This window comes from Ptychodera flava, chromosome 4 (assembly GCF_041260155.1).
Source record: "Ptychodera flava strain L36383 chromosome 4, AS_Pfla_20210202, whole genome shotgun sequence".
In the NCBI taxonomy this organism is placed as follows: Eukaryota; Metazoa; Hemichordata; class Enteropneusta; family Ptychoderidae; genus Ptychodera; species Ptychodera flava.
Genome location: NC_091931.1, coordinates 29,729,804 through 29,750,187, shown reverse-complemented (window position 1 = coordinate 29,750,187; position 20,384 = coordinate 29,729,804). Strand labels below are relative to the sequence as shown.

General features: G+C 38.2%; 1 protein-coding gene across 1 annotated transcript; it reads left to right on the top strand.

Moving 5' to 3' along the window:
- Nucleotides 1–1,502: 1,502 nt before the first annotated feature.
- LOC139131425 (Na(+)/citrate cotransporter-like) lies at nt 1,503–10,301 on the top strand. Its single transcript, XM_070697460.1, has 13 exons — nt 1,503–1,923; nt 2,243–2,508; nt 3,212–3,338; nt 4,181–4,272; nt 4,902–5,108; nt 5,409–5,528; nt 6,213–6,314; nt 6,548–6,652; nt 7,112–7,197; nt 7,495–7,607; nt 8,471–8,632; nt 9,378–9,515; nt 9,896–10,301. Exons 1-13 carry the CDS (start codon nt 1,810–1,812, stop codon nt 10,031–10,033), a joined length of 1,770 nt encoding a protein of 589 aa, XP_070553561.1. The 5' UTR covers nt 1,503–1,809; the 3' UTR covers nt 10,034–10,301.
- The last annotated feature ends 10,083 nt before the right edge of the window (nt 10,302–20,384 follow it).

Sequence of the window (20,384 nt, the reverse complement as noted above, 5' to 3'; positions counted from 1 at the left end):
AAAAATCCCATCGTTGCTGTTATTCAAAAGGGTATATATTACTGTATCACATTCGCAAGCATGAGCCAGCATTTACAAGTTTAAACTATCACTTTTCGTTTTGTAGTTCATGCGTTGGCGACGGCCTGTCAAGGTCAGAGGAAACCATGAGGATACTGTGTTTCATTTCGGAACTAATTTGCATCGACCATGAAAGGTTGCTTATGATAGGCCCGGTTCTTGTTTATGTCTTAGTTAGACGTCTTATCGCCAATAAAATTAAATCTTCTGAGGTTGCGATAGATTGTAACGGCAATGAGACAACGAAACCCGGAGTAAAATTTAGATTGCCGTAGTTGATAGCCTTCATATGGAGTAAAATGCTAAATGTTCCATTAACTAAATAAGCTTACTTAGGGAGTATTCGCATAAATATGCTATTCATCATAACTTGTATATTTTTAGAACCGGGAGAAAACAAACACGCCGAGTGTAAGAAATGTAAACAAAATCATGTACTTTTTATTTACATTTTATTGTTTTGATTATGTGTCAGATTTGTTGGTTCGATGTTGATGCATGTTGCTGAAAACCTGTCAACAAAACAATTGAAAGATAAGGAAAATCGGTTGATAATACTTTTGATGTATGGGAGGGCCTGGTCTTGCGAACTCTACATGAGAAGAAGGGACAACTTCATATGTCGTGACACGTTTCTGTATGTTGCCATGGTATGCTGTGTAAATCGTAAGCTTTGTTGTATTCAGTCGTGGACTGTGTTGAAATGGGTATCGTTCAAATCACCCTGCAATATGTATCAAAACACTGTAAAGTACAGCTATCGCAATGTCCCTTCCTACTTGGGGTGAGGGGGCAAGCTGTCATTTGCTTAATTGATGCCCAAATATTTTACATATTTTCTCCAGCAATTTTTGAGTTATACGATATATTACCACACCACATGTACACCACACCACGTACAGCCGCAATGTTGCCATGTCCATACCATACCATGCCTTGGCACACCCGGGCCACATTACACCACATTAAAACATACCGTGCCATGCCATGTCATGCTAGTGCTGTGTGACATCACGCCAGGCGACAAAACGTCACGCCACACCACACCACACCAAACCACATCACATCAGAAAGCGTCAGAGCGGTGAGGTATTGCAGCAAAAATTTGCACGCCCGAATATCGCCAAGAGACGCATTTACCTATGTTTAACGGAGTTCCGCTGAGTTTTTACACTGGCATATCCGTGAGCCGTGCAGTTTGCCAAGTATAACCTATAGCTACATGTACGCCGGAATGTTAGCATTTTAACCACAGACAAGGAGAAAAAACTGTTTTCCATCATGTCTGTGTTTAACAGATCGAGTCGTTTGTGCGCAAAAAGTACCAAGAGAGATGTTTACTAAGGCTGGAAGGATTTGGAATTCAGGAAAATTCGACACACTTCGATAGGAGAAAAGTTATACCAACCCTACAAACACCCCTCTGTAAACTTTTATATAGCGATGACTCATATTGATAGTGTGAAACAAAAGATATTAGAAAATTTATATTGTTACTGCGCATTAAAGGTTAAGGTCGTCGAGCCACGCCGAGTAGTCACACCTAGCATCTAGCAAAGACTTTGCATATGATATGTTGTCGCTCCGTCTTGCTTCGTAACCTAAGCAAACACAGTCACGAAGACTCCCAGACGGCATGCAGTAGGTCATTGTCAACAGTTAGCTAGGATAAAGTATTTTCTAGCTGACGGCAATTTCGACGCCAGACTCCTAATTTTATATCCTTTACTATCGCCGTCCACATCCACCATGTCCTCGTGCAAGGACTTTTGGAAGTACGTGTACTATAAGAGGAATATTTTGATATTTTTACTGACGCCATTGTTGATGTGCCCACTGTTGGCGGTGAACTATGAATCAAAGGTAAGCAATATATGTAGTATCGTGAGCTTTTCTAAGTCGGCATAGAAAGGTGTGCACGCAATTTAAGCGATGGTCAGATCGTTACTTTTTCAGAAACTGTGTAGTTGAAGTTCAAATATATTTTGATACAACTGTTTCTTTATCTGTGTTCACCTATATAAAGCCTTGTTGATAGCTATGTCTTCGGACGTTGGATAAATCCTTATTCAACAGATGTCGGCATATGTGAACTTCAGGTATTCAGATGAGGGATGATGACACCACGGGTTTAAAACGTTTTAGAGGAACATAATTAATTAGTATCTACATAAATCTGCAGGAAGCAAGATGTGGCTATGTTGTGGGCATTCTGCTTGTGCTGCTAATCACGCAAGCCGTACCTCTGCCCGTGGTAGGATTGATACCCCTATTGCTGCTCCCTTTATTGGAAATCATGACGATGGCGGAAGTCTGTGAGTATTACATGGTTGAGTACGGCATTCTTTTCATCAGCGTACTTCTGATGGCGTCAGCGGTGAAAAATTATGGGCTTCACCGCAGAATAGCTCTCAGGGCGTTGCTTTTAGCTGGGTCAGATCCCAAATGGTAAGTAAAGATCAAGTGTTCAATAAATTTGGTTCTTATCGATAGAGCTGAAAACTTTGACATGTAATGCTATATTTCAAGATATGGTGCACCTTTTCTCACTAAAACTTAACAAAGCTAATAGAGACAGTCATATGATGAACTTTTCATCTTATCTGATCTGAAGTGATAAGGCCGTGTTTTCTGGATTTAACATGTAGCAAACAGCCATTGAGAGCCAATGGGCTTGAACTTGGTATTTTGTACTTCGTACTTTAGCATTGATACTATAAATTTTCATGAATCGTGTATAAATGTGTCGACATTATCTAACCAGGTCCACTGAACTGAAAGCTGCATGTCAAAATTATGTGCGCACATTGCTGCACGTTATCCAGATTGTATACGATAAGCGCAGCATTTCAAATCAACACATCTCTGCGCGAGAAAAAACAACAACAACGAAAATAAGACGCACAAACTCACAAAGTTTTCAAAAGTGCATGTTATTGGTTAATTTCGCGTTATAAAACGGACAAAGTTGCCTCCGTTGTAACATTATGGTAGTTTTTATATGTAAATTGGATATTATAGCGAGGGAATGATCACTTTTAGTTGCCTGCCCATGGGATTGTGCATATGACGATAATTGGTTACACCCTCGCTTATTATCACCGTTACCAAGTTAAAATACAACAACTCATTGTTAACATCTTTGATTCAGGTTATTGCTGGCCTTGATGGCCGTGGTCGGTTTTTTCTCAATGTGGATATTAAACCTTGCCTTGGTTTCTATGATGTTACCCATTGTCTCGGCGTTGGTCGATCAGCTGGCAGCTTCAGACAAAGACGTAGGTATTATGATTGTGAATTCATTGTTGATACCGCCATCCAAATGACAGTGACATATTTCAAAATCCTACAGCGTTAGATGAACGATACGTGTGATACATAAATCACTATTTTTCATAACCTTTGTATCGGTATTACGAAACTCCTTAAAAACCCGCAAATTGATCACATCGGTTTAGGTAGTACACAAATTGAAAGGCTTAAAAGTTTTGCACAACTTTCTGTTAGGAAACTTTAAATTATTCCTAGCTTCTCGAGATCACGCATAAAAAGCAGGGGGCACAGTGCAAAAGTTAGTACTAGGGAAACAAATTGCTCTTATTACTGACACTTGAGATTTATAATGTCCGTCAACTCTGAGTTAACTCCATGGAGAAAAATTAAATTTCATATTTGCACAAAAACAAGCAGGTGGAAAGGTTTTTTTCACTCTGAGGCTTAAAAATGAGCCCCATCAAGTGATAGACCGAAACAGCGTTGTACAATATTTAGGATTTGAATATTTCCCCCCGGGAGCATTTTACCTGTGTATGTCTGAATCTTGTTCTGCGATTTGTTTCTGAGTGTTTGGCCACGGACCACACTAATCCCTATTGACCTTTTCAAGCGTCCGCAACAGAAAGTACTTATACTAATGAAATATGCACATTGTAATAATAAGTCATACAGTCTCTGTGATCATAAATTTTGCTTCTTTTGTCTGAATTTAACAACCGAAATTGTAATTTGACTTACTGACCTTTTTTCTGTAAAAATAAAAGATATATGATGAAACGCCCCTTTTTAACGAAAGGCAACACCACATACGGAATAACCTACCGCGATTTCTTCATTCGTACAGGCTAGCCCCGATGACGAGAACCGAAGTTGTCAGGACATTCCTATTGAAGATCTCTCTCTGAAAGCTGATGACGCTGGTGACGGGATGAAGCGGTAATCTTGGGTTTTCCAACGCATTCTAGTGATGTTTATCAACAATGTTACTTAATCGTCCCTACTCTTTAGTTCAGTTTTCTAGTCTCCCTTTCAAGTATTCAAGTTTCGTCAAATCGAATCTGTACATCCAACTGTCCCATCCCGCCTACAAAATATCTACACATCCGTGCACCGAGTTACTTTAGGGTTGTTTGCTCATACCAGTCCCGTGTAGCACATTTCTTGGAGTTGTTGTACACTACAAAGGTATACCTAGAATACACTTCGGGGACATGTATTTGGACCCTCAAAGTTTTACAATACTTTATTTCTAATCTACCATTTGTGTCAGCTCATTCTGAAGATCTTCGAGTAAATAAAACTAGGTTATGAAAATAGAAAATGTAATTTTTCCCCATAGATTTGACTCAGAGATAGCGGTCATTTTCATTAATTTCAAATTATCTGTCAGTTTAAGGTAACTTGTTTCTTGAGCACCAAAATTTCACAATATTTATTTTTGATTTTGAAAGAGAATGGATGATAGTTTCCATTAGCCACGTTCGAGCAAAAGTGTTTGATTCTTTCATTTTCGAGGCACATGCTACCTTAATTACATAGGGGAAATGTTTGATGTTGCGTCACAGGGAAAACATCACATTTCCAAGAGAAGGTCACATTGTCAAGAGTACAGCCAATCTCACTGAAACATGCATTCCAAAGGAGCCAACATATTCCAATGAAGACTTGAAAACATGTTTCAACCTTGGGTTAATCTACTCGACCACAATAGGAGGAGCTGGCTCCATGGTGGGAACTGTAACACAGATTCTAATGAACACTTATTTAGAAATGTAAGTAACGGGTTTATGTTTTGAAAGATTGCTAACGGCCGGGCTACTTACACGAGGCTCCTTAACACACATCAGTCAATCATTTGTATGAACTATAGTGCTGTGACACACTTCAGTCAATGCTGAGATAGTATTCACATGCATTTATCGATGCTTGTGCTTGTTTGAATATCTGAAAGATGAAAAATGTTGAAAAGAAAGACTATGGGATTGGCTTTTTGGAATTTGCACCAGCTTTACAATGGGCCTCCCTTCATGATTTTTGGAACTGCTGCTGATTTCATTTTTGTGTGTTATCAGATATTATGGTCCCGAAGCGAAAGTGAATTTTGGTGACTGGGTACTGTTTTCTGCGCCGAATCAGCTGGTATCGCTGATACTGGGATGGGCGTGGCTGTCGTTGTTTTATCTAGATTTGAAGTAAGTAAGAGATATCCCAATAAAAATCCCATAGAAACAAGACTGAAATCTTTCTATCACAGAAATATACTGTTATTAATAAACGTCAAAGGGAATTTCTACTATGCCTTATCAAAGAGAATTTATATTACGCCTTCTTGTACTACACGATCTGTTTTTCATTTTTCATCATTTGCCGATGATTTGTATCATGTGCAGCGATTGTGCCTGATTCTAGAGGACCACACGCAAAAAAATATCCGGCCCCACTTTGTTTTGGGTTTTCCACTGTATTCAGAGGTATATGTCAAATTTGCATCGTCAACACAGGGATAGCAAGTTACTGCAAGAATTTGATGTCAATGATCCGAAAATGCGCGTCTACAAAACGCAAAAGTATTGAATTATTTTACATCTATCAACAAATCAAGTGTGAAATAAGTCTGCCTTATATAGTCAGTTCGATTATTTACAGGTGAACAAAATTTGCTTGTGAGGAAAAAAATAACTGAATCAAAGATCAATAAGAAAATAGAATAAGTGAATATATATATTAATTTTGTGTGTACTAAGTACTCGGGTATACTCTCTGCATACAATATCGGTAAACCCGATTACAAAATTGATTGAGTGAATCATTGAGAAATGATATAACCCTATATTATTATATCATTGCTCCTACCTTATTACACACGTTTGAATTAGGACAAGCGTCGTCAGATGTTGTAGAAGGAAAGCAAAGGCAACAAAGAAGACGGGTATTGTCCGCATTCTCCGAAGAGAATACGAAAAGTTGGGACCAATTAAGTAAGAGTCAATGCATATATTTGATTTCTGGTTGGTTTACCTCTGCTGACAAAATATCACCAAGAATCACTCACTTGTTTTGGTGCAAATAAGACATGTTGCACTTTTGTGTCTAAAAGCCTTCCCGTTACTGCGACGCATTTTCAGTTATATGAATATTTGGTGATAGTAAGGCTTTATTTTCTAATGGTACAGAACAATAGCTCGATTTCTGTGTTTCATTTTTTCACAAGATGGGCAGAGAAAATGATTATCGTCGTATTCCTTGTGTTAATTGTGATCTGGTTTTTCGAAGACCCAAATTTCATGCCCGGATGGAGTTCGTGGTTTATGCCTGGGTGAGTAGAAATAGAGTTCAAAACTGAGCTCTAGTTGCATCTCGGCTAGTAAAAACAAATGCCCTCTTTCGTCAATACGAACAAACCTATATATTAATTTCATTATAACCATGAAATCCCAACATTGAAAGTCAAAAAATCCGATTCAAATCATATTTTTTAATGAACACCAAACGCAGTTAAAATTTTCATTTAATTAATGCTTTAAAACTGATGGTGAAGTGTCGTACTAATTTTCATCGAGGTTTTAAAGTGTAACGCGAGTTTCTGTAGTTGCATTGGAAGGAATTTGCACAATCGGTTTGTTTGAATATACCAGAATATGTCATACTTTGAGAGTTGTGAACTTTTCAAAAATATTTCACAAAATACTTTTGCAAAAACACCATCGATAGCATTTACTGTGTCTAACATTAATGACAGTCACGATAAATTATTCATGTTATGTATACATTGTAGGTACGTGCAAGTCAGTACCGTCACTGCCGGTGTTGCTCTAATCTGCTATGCCTTACCTGGTGAAAAACCGTCCATCAACATTCGAGGTTAGCAGTAATATGTTTTCTCAAAGCGGCAGTTACCAGCACTATCATCCTTTCATGAATCACGGGCATAAACATTTCAGGCGAAGGGACACTTTTTTTCCAGAAATCGACAACCATGTCTTTGAATGTACGTACTCCCTCACACAAAAGCCGGGTACCAGTCGATGGAATCTGTACTGCTGTTTACGATATTGTATCGAAAAAATAAATCATGTGAAATTTTGTCTGGTTTTGACAGTGACATCATGTTGTTACTGTGATCAAGTTCTTGCGATATACCAACGCTCTTCTCCACAGATGATCGTAAACCGTACGTCGGGTTGCTGGAATGGAAAAGCAGCGAGAGTTCGGTACCCTGGGGGATAGTGTTGTACCTTGGCGGACTTCTATCGACAGTGCAAGCAATGAAGGTAGTAAGGAGCACCGCCATTCTGCACAATTGTGATGTCGAGTGGGTCTCAGGCGTGCAGAGTCAACAGTCTGTAATTTCACCGAATTAAAAGTATCAAATAATTTCAAAGTATTTGCAGGAAAAGCAACTAACCAGCTATTTCGTTCGATTCTAAATGAAACGAAAAGATTCCTGATGTTTTAATGCTTCCAGTTTCGTGCGTCTCGTCTCTTTAGCACTCTCCTTAACATCACTGTCATAAAATCTCTCTTCCCTTGCCACTTTTCGCTTTCTCTATAACTTCCTTTCATCGCTGCCACCAATTTGTAAAAGGGCCTTAATTGATGTTTGCGGGGCGGGTTACTTAAGGTAGTATGCGCCTCAAAAGTGAAAGACTTAAACTTCTGCTCAAACTTTCCTAAATGAAACTTTCAATCATTCTCTTACGAAATCAAAAATAAAAATCAGGGGTCACCGCGCAAAGTTCGGAACTAGCGAAACAAATTACCCGACATTTTGCGATATTTGAAATTCAAAATGGCCGCCATTTCTGTGTTAACTCAATCCGGAAAAAATTAAATTTCGGATTTTCGAAAAACCAGACCGATGAAAGTTTTTTCTTTCTCCAAGAGCATTAAAATGAGCCCCCATGCACAAGTGGTAGATCAGAAAAGAATTGTAAAAATTTAAGAGTCCAACTATTTGTCCCCGAGGCGCATTGGCCATGGGTAAGTGGGGAGACAGAACGCTTAATGTGATCAACTCTACCAGCTTTTGTCCATGCAACAGTAATCCAAAACACCCTAAAACTCTCTCCTTTGCTTCTCCAAAACCATTTCTTCAATCTCGCCAGCTCTTCTAATCTCTGAATCCCATTTCAAGGTCACGGGACTAACAAGTTCAATAGAAGATCAGTTTGCTCCTTTAAAAGAACTTTCACCCTGGCTGGTGATGCTGATCGTGACCGTCGTCTGTTCAATCCTCACGGAGTTTATGACCTCTTCTGTTATAATTGCCATCGTCATACCAGTACTAACTCAAACTGTGAGTATACGAAGTGTGTACTTTTTGAGCTAATTCACGTAGCATTTTTCTGAGTCAGTAAATTTCTAAACCTATATTCAAAAACAGCCTCCAATAGCGTGCAGCGAATGTTGGTAATGAACAGATTTTGTCTTCAAAATGCGGAAGGATATCATCCAGTGTCTGAGAAGGATACTGGATTTGTAAACAAAAAAGCAGAATTTGGAAGGAGAAAGAAGTTTGTTTATTTAAAGGGAAACAGTCGTCGGAACTGCGCCTGTGCGAGCTTTTTGTTTACAATCAATGTATTTCGTGCACGATATCTAGATGCACCTCATCATCATAGCTGATACATTTAAATCATACGATGTAGATTATGACAGACATGTTTTAACTTTCATCAATCACCATCGTACCTTGGATACAGTGTTTACATTGGTGATATGGGTCCCTTACGACCGTTGAGGGCAGTTCCGATTACTGTATCCTTTAGGATAAAATAACGTGCATTATTTTGTGTACTCGAATTAATCGCTTATCAACAATGAACACAATCCAATCCTCAATATTTGATAATACTTTTTAAAGTATTTTACCAGTATACATAGAATCTGTGACCATCTAACTAATTGGTCACAAAAATAAATACAAAAATTTCCGGTGACACTTTTACAAACGCAAGTTCCATAATACCGGAAGTTTGAACTTCATCGCAGCCTTATCTCAGTTTGTTCATAATTTCACGTGTCCTTCTTCCGGTTTACAGGCTCTCGCCCAAGGCATACACCCCTACTACTTAGTAATGTCCATGACGTTATCTATCAACTTTGCATTCTGTTTACCTGCCGGCTCACTCGTCAATGCTCTCGTAATATCTTTCGAGAGCGTTACAACCTTCCAAATGGTAAGATTCAGTTATCTCGTGAAACGTAGGGAAGTTTTGGAGTGCATCATCGAATCTCCGTCGATATGAACGACTATGTCGACGTTTTCCCTGTATTAGACCGCGCATAATTTTAATTTTCAAATACAGCCTACTATACGTTTGGACTCAGAGGTTTGAAAATTACTATACCCGCCAACTTCGCAAAGTAAACGTTTTCAGAGTAATGTTGCATTGAGAAATATACGCTAAAGAATTCTGCTTGTTGTATTTTTTCATTTCTGAACAAAAATGTTCTGGCTGTAACAGTTTTTGTCATTAGAAACGTAAAATTGCATTTAGCTTTTATCTGCGTGGTTAAAACGATCTTACAGAAAAAATTCAACGATTTTTTTTTATAGATAAAGACTGGCGTTATGATGAATGTTATTTGTCTCACCGTGGTAAACATTTCAATGAACACTTACGGATGGTGGCTTTTGGGGCTGGACGAAGTACCAGACTGGGCGCTCGCCGCGAATGGAACATCGGCGGGATGATTGATCCTGTTTTTAACGTCTAAAGTGGCGTTGAACTAACAAACATACTGTTTTTAAAGCAACGTTTCTTATCAAAGATGATATGATAGCAGCAGTGTACTCGAAGGATGAATGGGTATATATTTGGGGTAGAAAACCTCAATCTTAGTATTAATGATAGAAATAAATTTAGGTCAAAAACTTGATACCACTTTATTAAATTTCAAACTAAGGTATATGTAGCAAAATGGGCAATTATCTTTTGCATTATCTATTCTCATTCTTAAATGCAGGGTTTGAAAGACTGACATTCAAAAAGTGATTAAAATCATGATAATCAAAATTGAAGTCATTCTTATTCAAAATTTAAAAAATTTATTGCCAAACAAAATTGTTTCTTTTGTTGCATAGTATTTGAAGTACATGATGTAAAAACTTCTAATCCAACTTACGACTGATTGTCATGCTAAAAGGTAACCCTAACCACAGGGTATTGAAGGCACTATCCGTCTGGGAATTATGATCAATAAATGTCATATATTCTTTTTTTATTCTACAAGGCTAGCCTTACACTTGTCGCGGATGAGCTGCTAACGAGTTATTTGGTCAGGGCGATAAGCCCCCTCGTTGGTGATCGGTAGACCAAATTAATGAAGGGGATTAGGGTAGGGCAATTAACAGGTATGGACTGTTTTCTTTGAAATACTATACAGAGACAGCGAGGGTAAAGTAATTGGTACACGACACAGGTAAGGCTTGGATTATGAAAAAAATAATACATGACATTGATTGATTGATCATAAATGACGAATACTGCCTGCAATACTCTGTGCCCTAACCAATATTTTGATCTTGAGTCAACAAAGTGATGAAAATTGAATGAATCTTGTGATTTTGAGCAGATAACGCTGTGTTTTATGCAACGCCACCTTAATTTTGAGTTAGACTTAGTTCAAGTCTGCAGTTTCAATTATTTCAAAATTATGCCCTGTGATTACATTCATTTCTTTAAGAAAGTCAGTGACCAATCGATGCAAACGCAACATATGGTATCGCCTTCATTGTATGAAGTGCGATCATCATGACTATATAGACCGTACGAGTTAACGACTTAACCCAAGAGGACATTGTCACTGTCACGTCACAACTTAACTTCTTTGAGATTTCCCGACTTGGAGTGAAAAGACGAAAATAGATTTCTATTTACATGTTCTATTTACATGAAGTCGCTCTTTGGAGAGAAAATATACTTTATATATACAGACATTCAATTGTTTTATAGACATTGCTATTATACATTTCCGATGTGCTACATCGACTCGAAGCATAGACAGTGGAGCGGAAAATTTATTGTGTATTCTTGAAGGGCAGTTGGCGCACCTCGGAACATTGTATAAAGTCATAGACCCCAGAGAAACTAACATGTAAACAATGGGAGTTTTCTTAGCAGGGGTGGGGAGGCACAATTTTTTGAAGTGATTGGATCCCTAGGATTCTATTAATATCTAAAACTGTCCTGAACGGTTCCATACTTCTTGAGTCTTACCTCTAAGTTTAATGAAATAATGACTTTAATTGTCACTTAGAATGTGCACTTATTAAAGATCTAATAGCTGTACCACACAGTGTCTTTTAATGCCTTTGTTCTGCTTGTTGCCCTAGCAACAAAGAACAGAGTTCAACTTCGCAAGGCTGCCTGTGCGTTTGCCCGATTTTCTTGTTGTAAACTTAGCTTACCGCTGTACTCGAATTCATTTGTCAGCAACAGAAATTGTACATTCTACAGGAGGTGTTGTGTTTGCATGGCTAAATACTCAGTATTCCAACATTCTTTATTGAGAAGCTTTGTGGAAAAAATATGTTGACATTCTGACAACAGTTACAGCCATCGTCCCTTAAAAGGGCAATCAAGCCACAAACGACGTCGACTTTCCTATTTTTTTCTCTGAATTGAAAAAAAAATGGAAAATATCCGTATGTCACAAGATCAATTTTGTCGCTCAACATAGAAGATGAAGTATATTCACTTTTCACTTCAAGAAAAACATAAATTCTAGATGTTCTGTGAAATGCAACCTTAGACATGTGTCTATTTAAAATAATTCTCTGGTGATTGCAGTAAATATTTTACTTGCGTTTGGGTCATGTTCAATTATATATGTCAAATGTTTTTGAAAAGTTTCATTTAGATATTTTCATCAAAATTTGAAAAAGATTAAACCCGGAATTCGAATGGATCACGTTATGAACAAAACGCTCATAAAAGTTCGTTAATTTCGCGTACGCTTTTTTATACATGGGTTTGTTTGTACCACCATCACGTGATCTCTTGGATGTGATAAGTCTGAAGAACACATTGTGCCCTTTTTATTCCGTAGTGGAACCATCGATGTCCTCTCCGCTGACAATTAGCATTTGCGTTAATTGTAATCTCCAAAACTTTCAATGAAAATATTTTGTCAAATATATTATACATCCGACGGATTTCTTTAATGCCCGTAGTGTTGAACTTCGTATATCATGAAGGAATACTGAGGGCAACCAGCCTATGAGCAGACCGATATCCCTCTACTTAAATCTCTATAATTTTATTTTTGGAAAAACGTGTGTTCTTTGCATCAAACGCCTTGTGAACTACGTCAATATCTAAAAGTTTCAATTTCAATTTCCAAGGACATATTTGGAACGTGACCGAGTTTTTCTTTTTTTCTTTTTTCCTTTTGTATTCCACTGAAATCCAAGATTTATTTCTAACGGCAAGCACAATCAACTTAAGGAGAACTCGTGTGTTGTAGAGCGCCTTCCATTGTTTTCCTGATCGATGACGTAGCTTGTGACCTGATCACCCGTAAACAATATAAACCTTTCAAATTTACATTCCTAAATCATACGGTGGCTATTTAGGAAGAAAGGCCGAAGCGATAATTAACGTCATTGCTTATCCACGCATGAGCAATACACACCTCAAGATAAAGGACAAAATAACCATTTTATTTGTCTTTTATCTGATATACATCCTTATAAAGAAACAAGATGACATTGATGAAGAAAAATGAGTTTGATGTTGCCTATGTAGGCCAAGAAAAGTTCATAAAGTTATTCATTTTGGTTAGGCAAGGCACTGCGTAATTGTTTCCCAGCCTATAGCTTACTTTGACAAACATAGTAGGGCCATTTAACCCTTTCACCACCATGGTTTGTCCCAAATCCATTGTTTTCTATGGTAAAGTTGGACCTGTATACAGGGAACTGGGGGTGAAAGGGTTAAAGAAAATTCTTTCTTTGCCGTCCTTGGATTTTTAAAAAACCTACCAGCCAGCCAGGGGAAAAACAAACACAGACAAAAACACAAGTGAACTAACATAAGCTCATTTTTATTTGGTTTTCTTGAACAAAAATATTTTTATTCGTAACAGTACTAGTATTGTGTTTGTTTTCTTAATTTTCTCTAGAAACCTTCCATGGCCAGCACGTGGACGGCAAACAAATAATTTTATTTAAAGCACCTAAAATAGCTACGCTGTTCCCTTCAAATTCCATCTGTTCAGCTCTGCTTATGTCTGCTTAAATCTATTGAAATGAAATTGATACTTCACGCCAATGGAATGAAATCAGACAAGACAACTAAAGACATTGTTTCTCTCTTTTCGGCATCCTGGAGATAGTTCAATCTCGGACAAGTCAGTTAAGTTGTAAAACGACGGCTTCTCCTTCGCAGATCTTTTGAAACATGGATCCATTTTTGCGCAAGCTATAAGCCATTCAGCAACTTGGGAATGTACACAAACGTGATGTATCGGGCAGTTGACCTGTTGACTACCTGGCGTCACAATTTTACTGAAAACTGAAAAAGCAACGTCAAGTTGAATGTTCGATGGTTGCGCATGTGATTTGTACATGCAAGCCCTTGAACGATAACATCAGGCTTGTTTTTAACCATAGACCCTCGAGGGTCTATGTTTTAACTAAAGACAAACTAAAGACAAATAAATAGATATGGCATGATAATATGCAAATGTATGTTGTATTTGCTAGAGTCGTGACCAATCAGTCACTTTGCGAAAGACAATAGAATCCTTCTTAACTTGTCTTTCGCGTGAGTCCCTCCTCCTTCGTAAGTGGGGTTAATCGGAGGACGCTCAATTGTAATTTTGCTCTGACTTCCCTACGAATCTTTGTATCGCAGATTGTTGTACGTCTAGCATGGACACGCGATAGAGGGCACCTGAATTCGAACAATGCTATTCGAGCCTGCATATTATGTCGTCACTGATCACCGCTCTCCAGTGGTTTGAAAAGTTTTACATAACTGAAATTTCGTAAAGTAACAGTCACGGTGTACAGTGTGTGCTGTACAGTTATTATTGATATCCAGTGTGGAGCGCATTTTATGACTGGGCGAGCTTTGCTATTTTTTCGTAAATGCCTACCAACAACCTTCAGAAAAAATGACGGATTTAATGAAGTTTCAATTGAAGTGTCACGAACTTTTCTCTGAAGTAGGGCGCGCATGTCTGCCGAGATAGTGTTGATTTATGAGAAAGCGTGAGGGAGCTTGACTGTCGGTCCTCCAAAACAAATGCAAATCGGGCGGAAAGAAGTTGCTTGCTTGACACCATACTAGTCATATCTATAATGTTAAGATAGTGTGTCATAAATCATACATATTTAACTAATATTATAGAGTGACGGTATTGCTTGCTTACAAACAATTCCCGCACAGGTGTGATGATATTCACGCACCGAGTACACGCACTGTAAATCTGAGTCAATTTGACACTGCGACCTTGGCACTGTACACTGTACATGAACAGTAACCATGCAACGTTGACTCTTGAAGATCGTAAATTATGATCGACATGATTAACTTGTCATATTGGTTTATGGCCCCTCTAACTCCCGTTTACACGGTACACCAGCATCTAGTTAGTTGGCTTAACTGATCACAAGTACATTTATAAACATTTTCTTCGGAGGTAAGTGTTTTCACCAGCATCAATGATGTGAACATGGCCTTCTATACACGGAGTTAACAAACTGAATACTGCATGGTGATTCCCAAATGTTCAAGCTTCAATTGAATTTTCCTCTGTACAAGTCTTTCTCCACATAGAAAACGATCGAGCTGTATTCAAAGTATATTTGGTTCATTGGTTACAGGGTTACTGGAGGAAACCATGAAACAAGGCCATTCCATCAAACTTATCGGCAGCTGTATCACCTGTGCAAGTTAGTCTATGTTGTTTCAAGCGGATAAATACTATTGATAACTGATAAATGAGAACTCTACTGACACTCATTTCTGACAACCACTCACTGCAAACTTCCACTGCTGTAACCAATAAAAGTTCCTTTTATACAAATAAGTTGGGCTATGTCACGACTTTCTTCATACGTGTGTCTGAGTGTATCTACGTGTGTTGCAGAAATGGTTTAGTTAGTCGTCCTCAACTGCGCGGGTTTAGTTATATTGAAAGTTCGATGAGATTGACATACCGATTATTAGTTCATGTGTATATTCAATGAGTGCATGTAATCGGAATGCGTTGTCTCAGAGCTCACTTTTGACCTGCTTTGTTATGAGTACTATGTTGCAATTCATACGCTCAATGAATTTCCATAATTAGGCCACCTTAAGCTGAATGCACTGAATTTGATCTAACTTTTGCGATACCTTCATCGTACATATGCTGAATGTTTGGTTGCCATGACATTCTGAATATTAGCTCAGTTACATATTTAATAACATGTGTAATGATGTAATATAGCAATACTGTGTTCAGTGAAGGCAAGGCAACTGAACTTTAGAGGTACGTTGAACTCGTGTAGTTTTACTCATGCCGAAAGTTCAACTGGTGTGTATACCCAGGCACCTTTCAAACAACCAAATTGGGCTCACGTCGTCAAAGATTGCCCAACACAATGAATGACTTGCTATATAAATACAGAATATTTCCAGAATGGTGTTTAATTAACAAATGGGCATAAACTTATTTCTCCTCAAGTAAAGACTGCCTACACTGAATTTCCTAGTGTTCAAAGATACAATTACCATATGAAGGTTTCGTAATGCTAAAACAGTCTTTTCTGAAGTCAAGCTTTCGAAGACCTTCACCCACAATTTGCTAGCAGATCCAACTTTTTCAATTTGACTTTTGGCCACAAGAGGTCGCCTTTTTTCAATAATCCAACAGAAGACCAAACATTTCTCTTACATGAATACTTACGGTTAGCTCTAATACAGAAGGTCATCGGTTGGCATAGAGAAGCTGTCGCTCTTCAATAAACTGAGTTTGCACGGTGAGAATACCAAAGGTCAAGGGTGCTGTTGATATATTTACACGCGTAAGATGCCCGGGCAGAACACACAGTGCAAAACATTCAACCCCGTCAGAACAGACACAACAGACGCCATATGCAATTGCTTAACCCTGTGAGTGCAAAAGTCGATTTTTTTGCATTTATACCATACAACGCCAACAATTTCTTACAGATCTGGATAATTTTTTTTCAGATTTTTCCCAAAATTTTGGTCAAAAGTGCAGCCCATAAAAAATTATGTGTATTTGGTCCAAATCATGAAAAATTACAGAAAAATTCATAGAAAATTGATAAAATGTTGCCCTGATATATTTATATATGTTTGACAATTGATATCAATGTACTCCACTGTTAGGTCTATATGGTGATTAGAAGGGCATTTGCGTACATGAAGAAATTTGATTTGGGAATGTCACCTCAAAATGTCATTTAACTATACACGATTGACTACGCCGCAAACTATGGACCGACATTTTTTTAATACAAAACAAGCTATATCTGTGCATTTATTTATGTAGATAAATGTCGATTTTGAGAAAGTCAAAATTTGTTTCGTGAAAATCGCCTCTAAAACTGATTGTTCGATGGCTATGAAAGAGTTCGTACGCATGATCTAGGGATGGCCTCATGTAAGCTTGTTCCAAAGGAGATGGATTTGTTTGGACATCAATACGCACGGGGATAAGTCTTTTCCGGGGCGTTTCGTCGCAATTGTGCAAAGGTGAAACAACAAACACCAAGTGGTTACAATTACGAAATAGAAGTTAAGTTTAACAGAAAAGAACAATTAGAATTATTCGCACAAAACTGCAAGCCACTGTAGCGTTCAAATAGTGAAATTTACTCCGAAAATAACGCATGCGTATTTGTATATCATTCACGATGACAAGCAGTGGCAAGATATGTCTGCGATGATAGTGTTAACCACTACCGTAGGCGTTGTGTACTTCTTTGTGTGTACGCGTTACACATTTCTTTCTCGTTTAAGGATTCCCGCCCCATTGTGTGTTTCTAGCAAATTTTGAACTTCCTTCCTCCATGCGGTCACATTAATAATAAATTGACTCTAATTGGAACAGTGCGTTACACTTCGTAAGTCCGATCAAACATCATTAAAACGGTCGTCGAGTGGGGCTCGCTCAGCCGCAAGTAATTTTCCCGCGAAACGCCAGCGAAACAAAAAGCGGGTCTTGTCGTTGGAAACGATTATACGTGAAAGATTTTTGCGAAGTTCTTAGAAAAAAGAGTATCTGGTGTCATTTTTAAAAAATCTGACATGCCGTGTTACGCTCACTGTACGAACGTATGTTATTGTAACTTTTCACAGGGGGCAAAAAAGGGACATGGAAATTTTTTGGACATCATCTGCAACTTTTTGAGGGTATTTAAAACTCCTATTGGTTGTCACGCTTGACATGCTCACCCTGTGTGTCGATTCGCTAGAAGATTGAAGTCATGTGACAACTTAGTCTAGTGCCCGCGGACTCGAAAAAGTGACGTCAGAGGGTAATGGTTTCAATGATTTCGCTACGGAAACAGAGTGTAGAAAAAGTACCCGATCACGTGACTATCAACTGATCGGCGTCTGCAACTTTGAAACTAGTTCGCTCCTCGAAAATGAAACATTACAAGTTTCGCTGAAACTTTCCTCCAGCAAAGTTTTAACCGTTCTCTTTCAAGTCAGAATAAAATAGGGTTCACCTGCAAAGTTTGGTACTAGAGCAATAAATTCCCCAATATTTACCGATATTTGAAATTCAAAATGGCTGCCATCCCCGTGTTATCTGTATTGGGTAAATATAGTTCCCGATTTTCGGAAAACTAAGGCGGTGAAAACATTCTTTACTCGATAAGCTTCAAAAGGAGCCCGCGGCCCGACAAGTGGTAGGCCACAATAATATTGCAAAAGTTTGAAGATACAAATATCGGTCCCTGAGGCGCATTCTACCTTTATAGGAACAAGATTTTGTATTACAACAGCGCAGAAAGAAGATATTAGTGACGAAAAAGATTCTGGCGAAAAAAAAACTCCGACCTCCATTCGGTATGCTAAGCACATTCTGCTTCGTTTTGTATTGAAACTGGCATCACTGATACCTCTGTTGGCTGGCAGGGAACTTGTTGCAAAGCACATCAAAGCACATTAAAAACGATCACAAAGACAGCAGAGCATGTTTTATAACACCTATTGGCTAGTCTTTATTCGGCCTTGGGCAATAACGACTTTTTACAGACTGATGGCGCCCTGGGTAATAAAAACAGGCGTTATAGCCCTCGTGACCACGCTATAGGTGTTGACTAAAACAGTTGTTCTCGTGTCCAGACGCGCTGCTCGTGAATCACAGCTCGTTGTTCAACTTCCAAAAATCATTTGTGGAGAAAGCAAATGCTCAATTTATCATCGCAGCCTTATGGTATCTGAATATTTAAAAGATAATGCAAATATAACGAAAAGTTGTAGCACCGGTATAAGTGTCTCTGTTTTTATTTTGATCTGTGTTTAACAGACACTCTCACAACACTCTGAATTGTGTTTATGTAGCAAATATACAGCATATCAAGAAGATAGCCTGCCCATGAAGCGACCAGCGATGTTATTGTTGACGAGTGAATTTCAGTCCGGACTTGGAATCAATTCATTTATCGACAGTCATGATTAATATCGTACGCATGAAGAAGTGTGTCTATATGAGACAGAGAGTATAGGCTGTGGAAAACGGTGTTGAATGGAGCTATACTAATTCACGCTAATGCACGCGCCCATGGCCACCGCGCGCTGTCTTCCTGTTCATTTTGACAGGAGTTGATGTTCAATAAACTATATGACGTCGACAATTTAATGATATTTACTTGACTCATTCAACGTAGTTTAAAAGAGCAAGATACTCTGTCAGGTTTTGTATTTATGCAGTAAATCAAAGAAAAGGGCGGGAATTTTTTTTGTGAATAATACTATCGTTAAACATTTGGCAGGATTTGCAATTATATCTCACTTGAGAATTACGTAACGGAAACGGCTTGTACCTACCCCCTAATATGACACACTGTAAACCATTTGTCTTCTTTAAATCGCCAAAGAGCATCTCGAATTTTTCCCATTAATCTTTCATGAATTCGCAGTGGACTGAAGAGACAGATACTCGCTTCTTAGTAAATTGCAAGGTTGCCAAAAACATTCAACTCCGTTGATCCAATTATTTTGCGGAATACATATTTTACACTCAACTTCGATGTATCCAATAATCATTCAGGCATTAATTGTGTTGCATGTCTGTTCGCAAAAAAAAATAATAAATAAATCGAGGGACAAGGTCGATGAAGCATCAGTCTAGTTAAAAAGTAATAATTTGCAAAGTACATTTGTGCCATATCATATCTACCATAAATTTTGACGAATGCTAATTTTATACAAGCCAAACCTGCCTTAATGGTGTTTTGTTTTGTTTTTTCAATGTTGTGTGCAACACAAGCGAAAATAGAGAATGCGATAGGTGTTGTTTCTAATGTTTAAAATTTATGTGGCGCGAAAATATTCAATTCAGTAGGAACAGGTATCTGTCATGTTGCCATGGTATTTAAGTACATTTTGATTAATAGCTACACAAATATGTGTGGAGTGAGAAATATTAAACAAATCAGTATTAATAAGCGTTGTACATAAAACTTTAAACCGAAACAGTATTAGCCCTCATTAAAGGTTTTGCGTTAATAAATCACCCGTTGTTCAGCATTTGTCCACGTGATAGCTAACAAGGTTATCGTTATTTCTACACGGTAAGATGCACGTGAATCAACACGAGGCAGGAGACAGAAAACAGCGACAAGAAGCTGGCTGCAGTCATTTCTGCATTCTATCCAAGGGTTTTCCTCTGTTGTGTTGCTGACTCCGAGAATGTATTTGACTGACTTTATGCAATTCGATCTCGCGGCCAGCACAGCGTTGAATACCCATAATAGCCAAGTTTGCTGCAACTACAGTTGTGATTATGACTGTGCTTTCCGTGCACTTCGACTAAAGTAAACTATTGCGTTGAATTTCGAGGGTCTCATG

Bases quoted from the DNA above. Each gene is read 5' to 3' on its own strand.
- LOC139131425 (XM_070697460.1), top strand. From the start codon at position 1,810: ATGTCCTCGTGCAAGGACTTTTGGAAGTACGTGTACTATAAGAGGAAT. The intron at 5,529-6,212 runs GTAAGTAAGAGA...CGTTTGAATTAG, and splicing joins TTGTTTTATCTAGATTTGAA to GACAAGCGTCGTCAGATGTT. The intron at 6,653-7,111 runs GTGAGTAGAAAT...TATACATTGTAG, and splicing joins AGTTCGTGGTTTATGCCTGG to GTACGTGCAAGTCAGTACCG.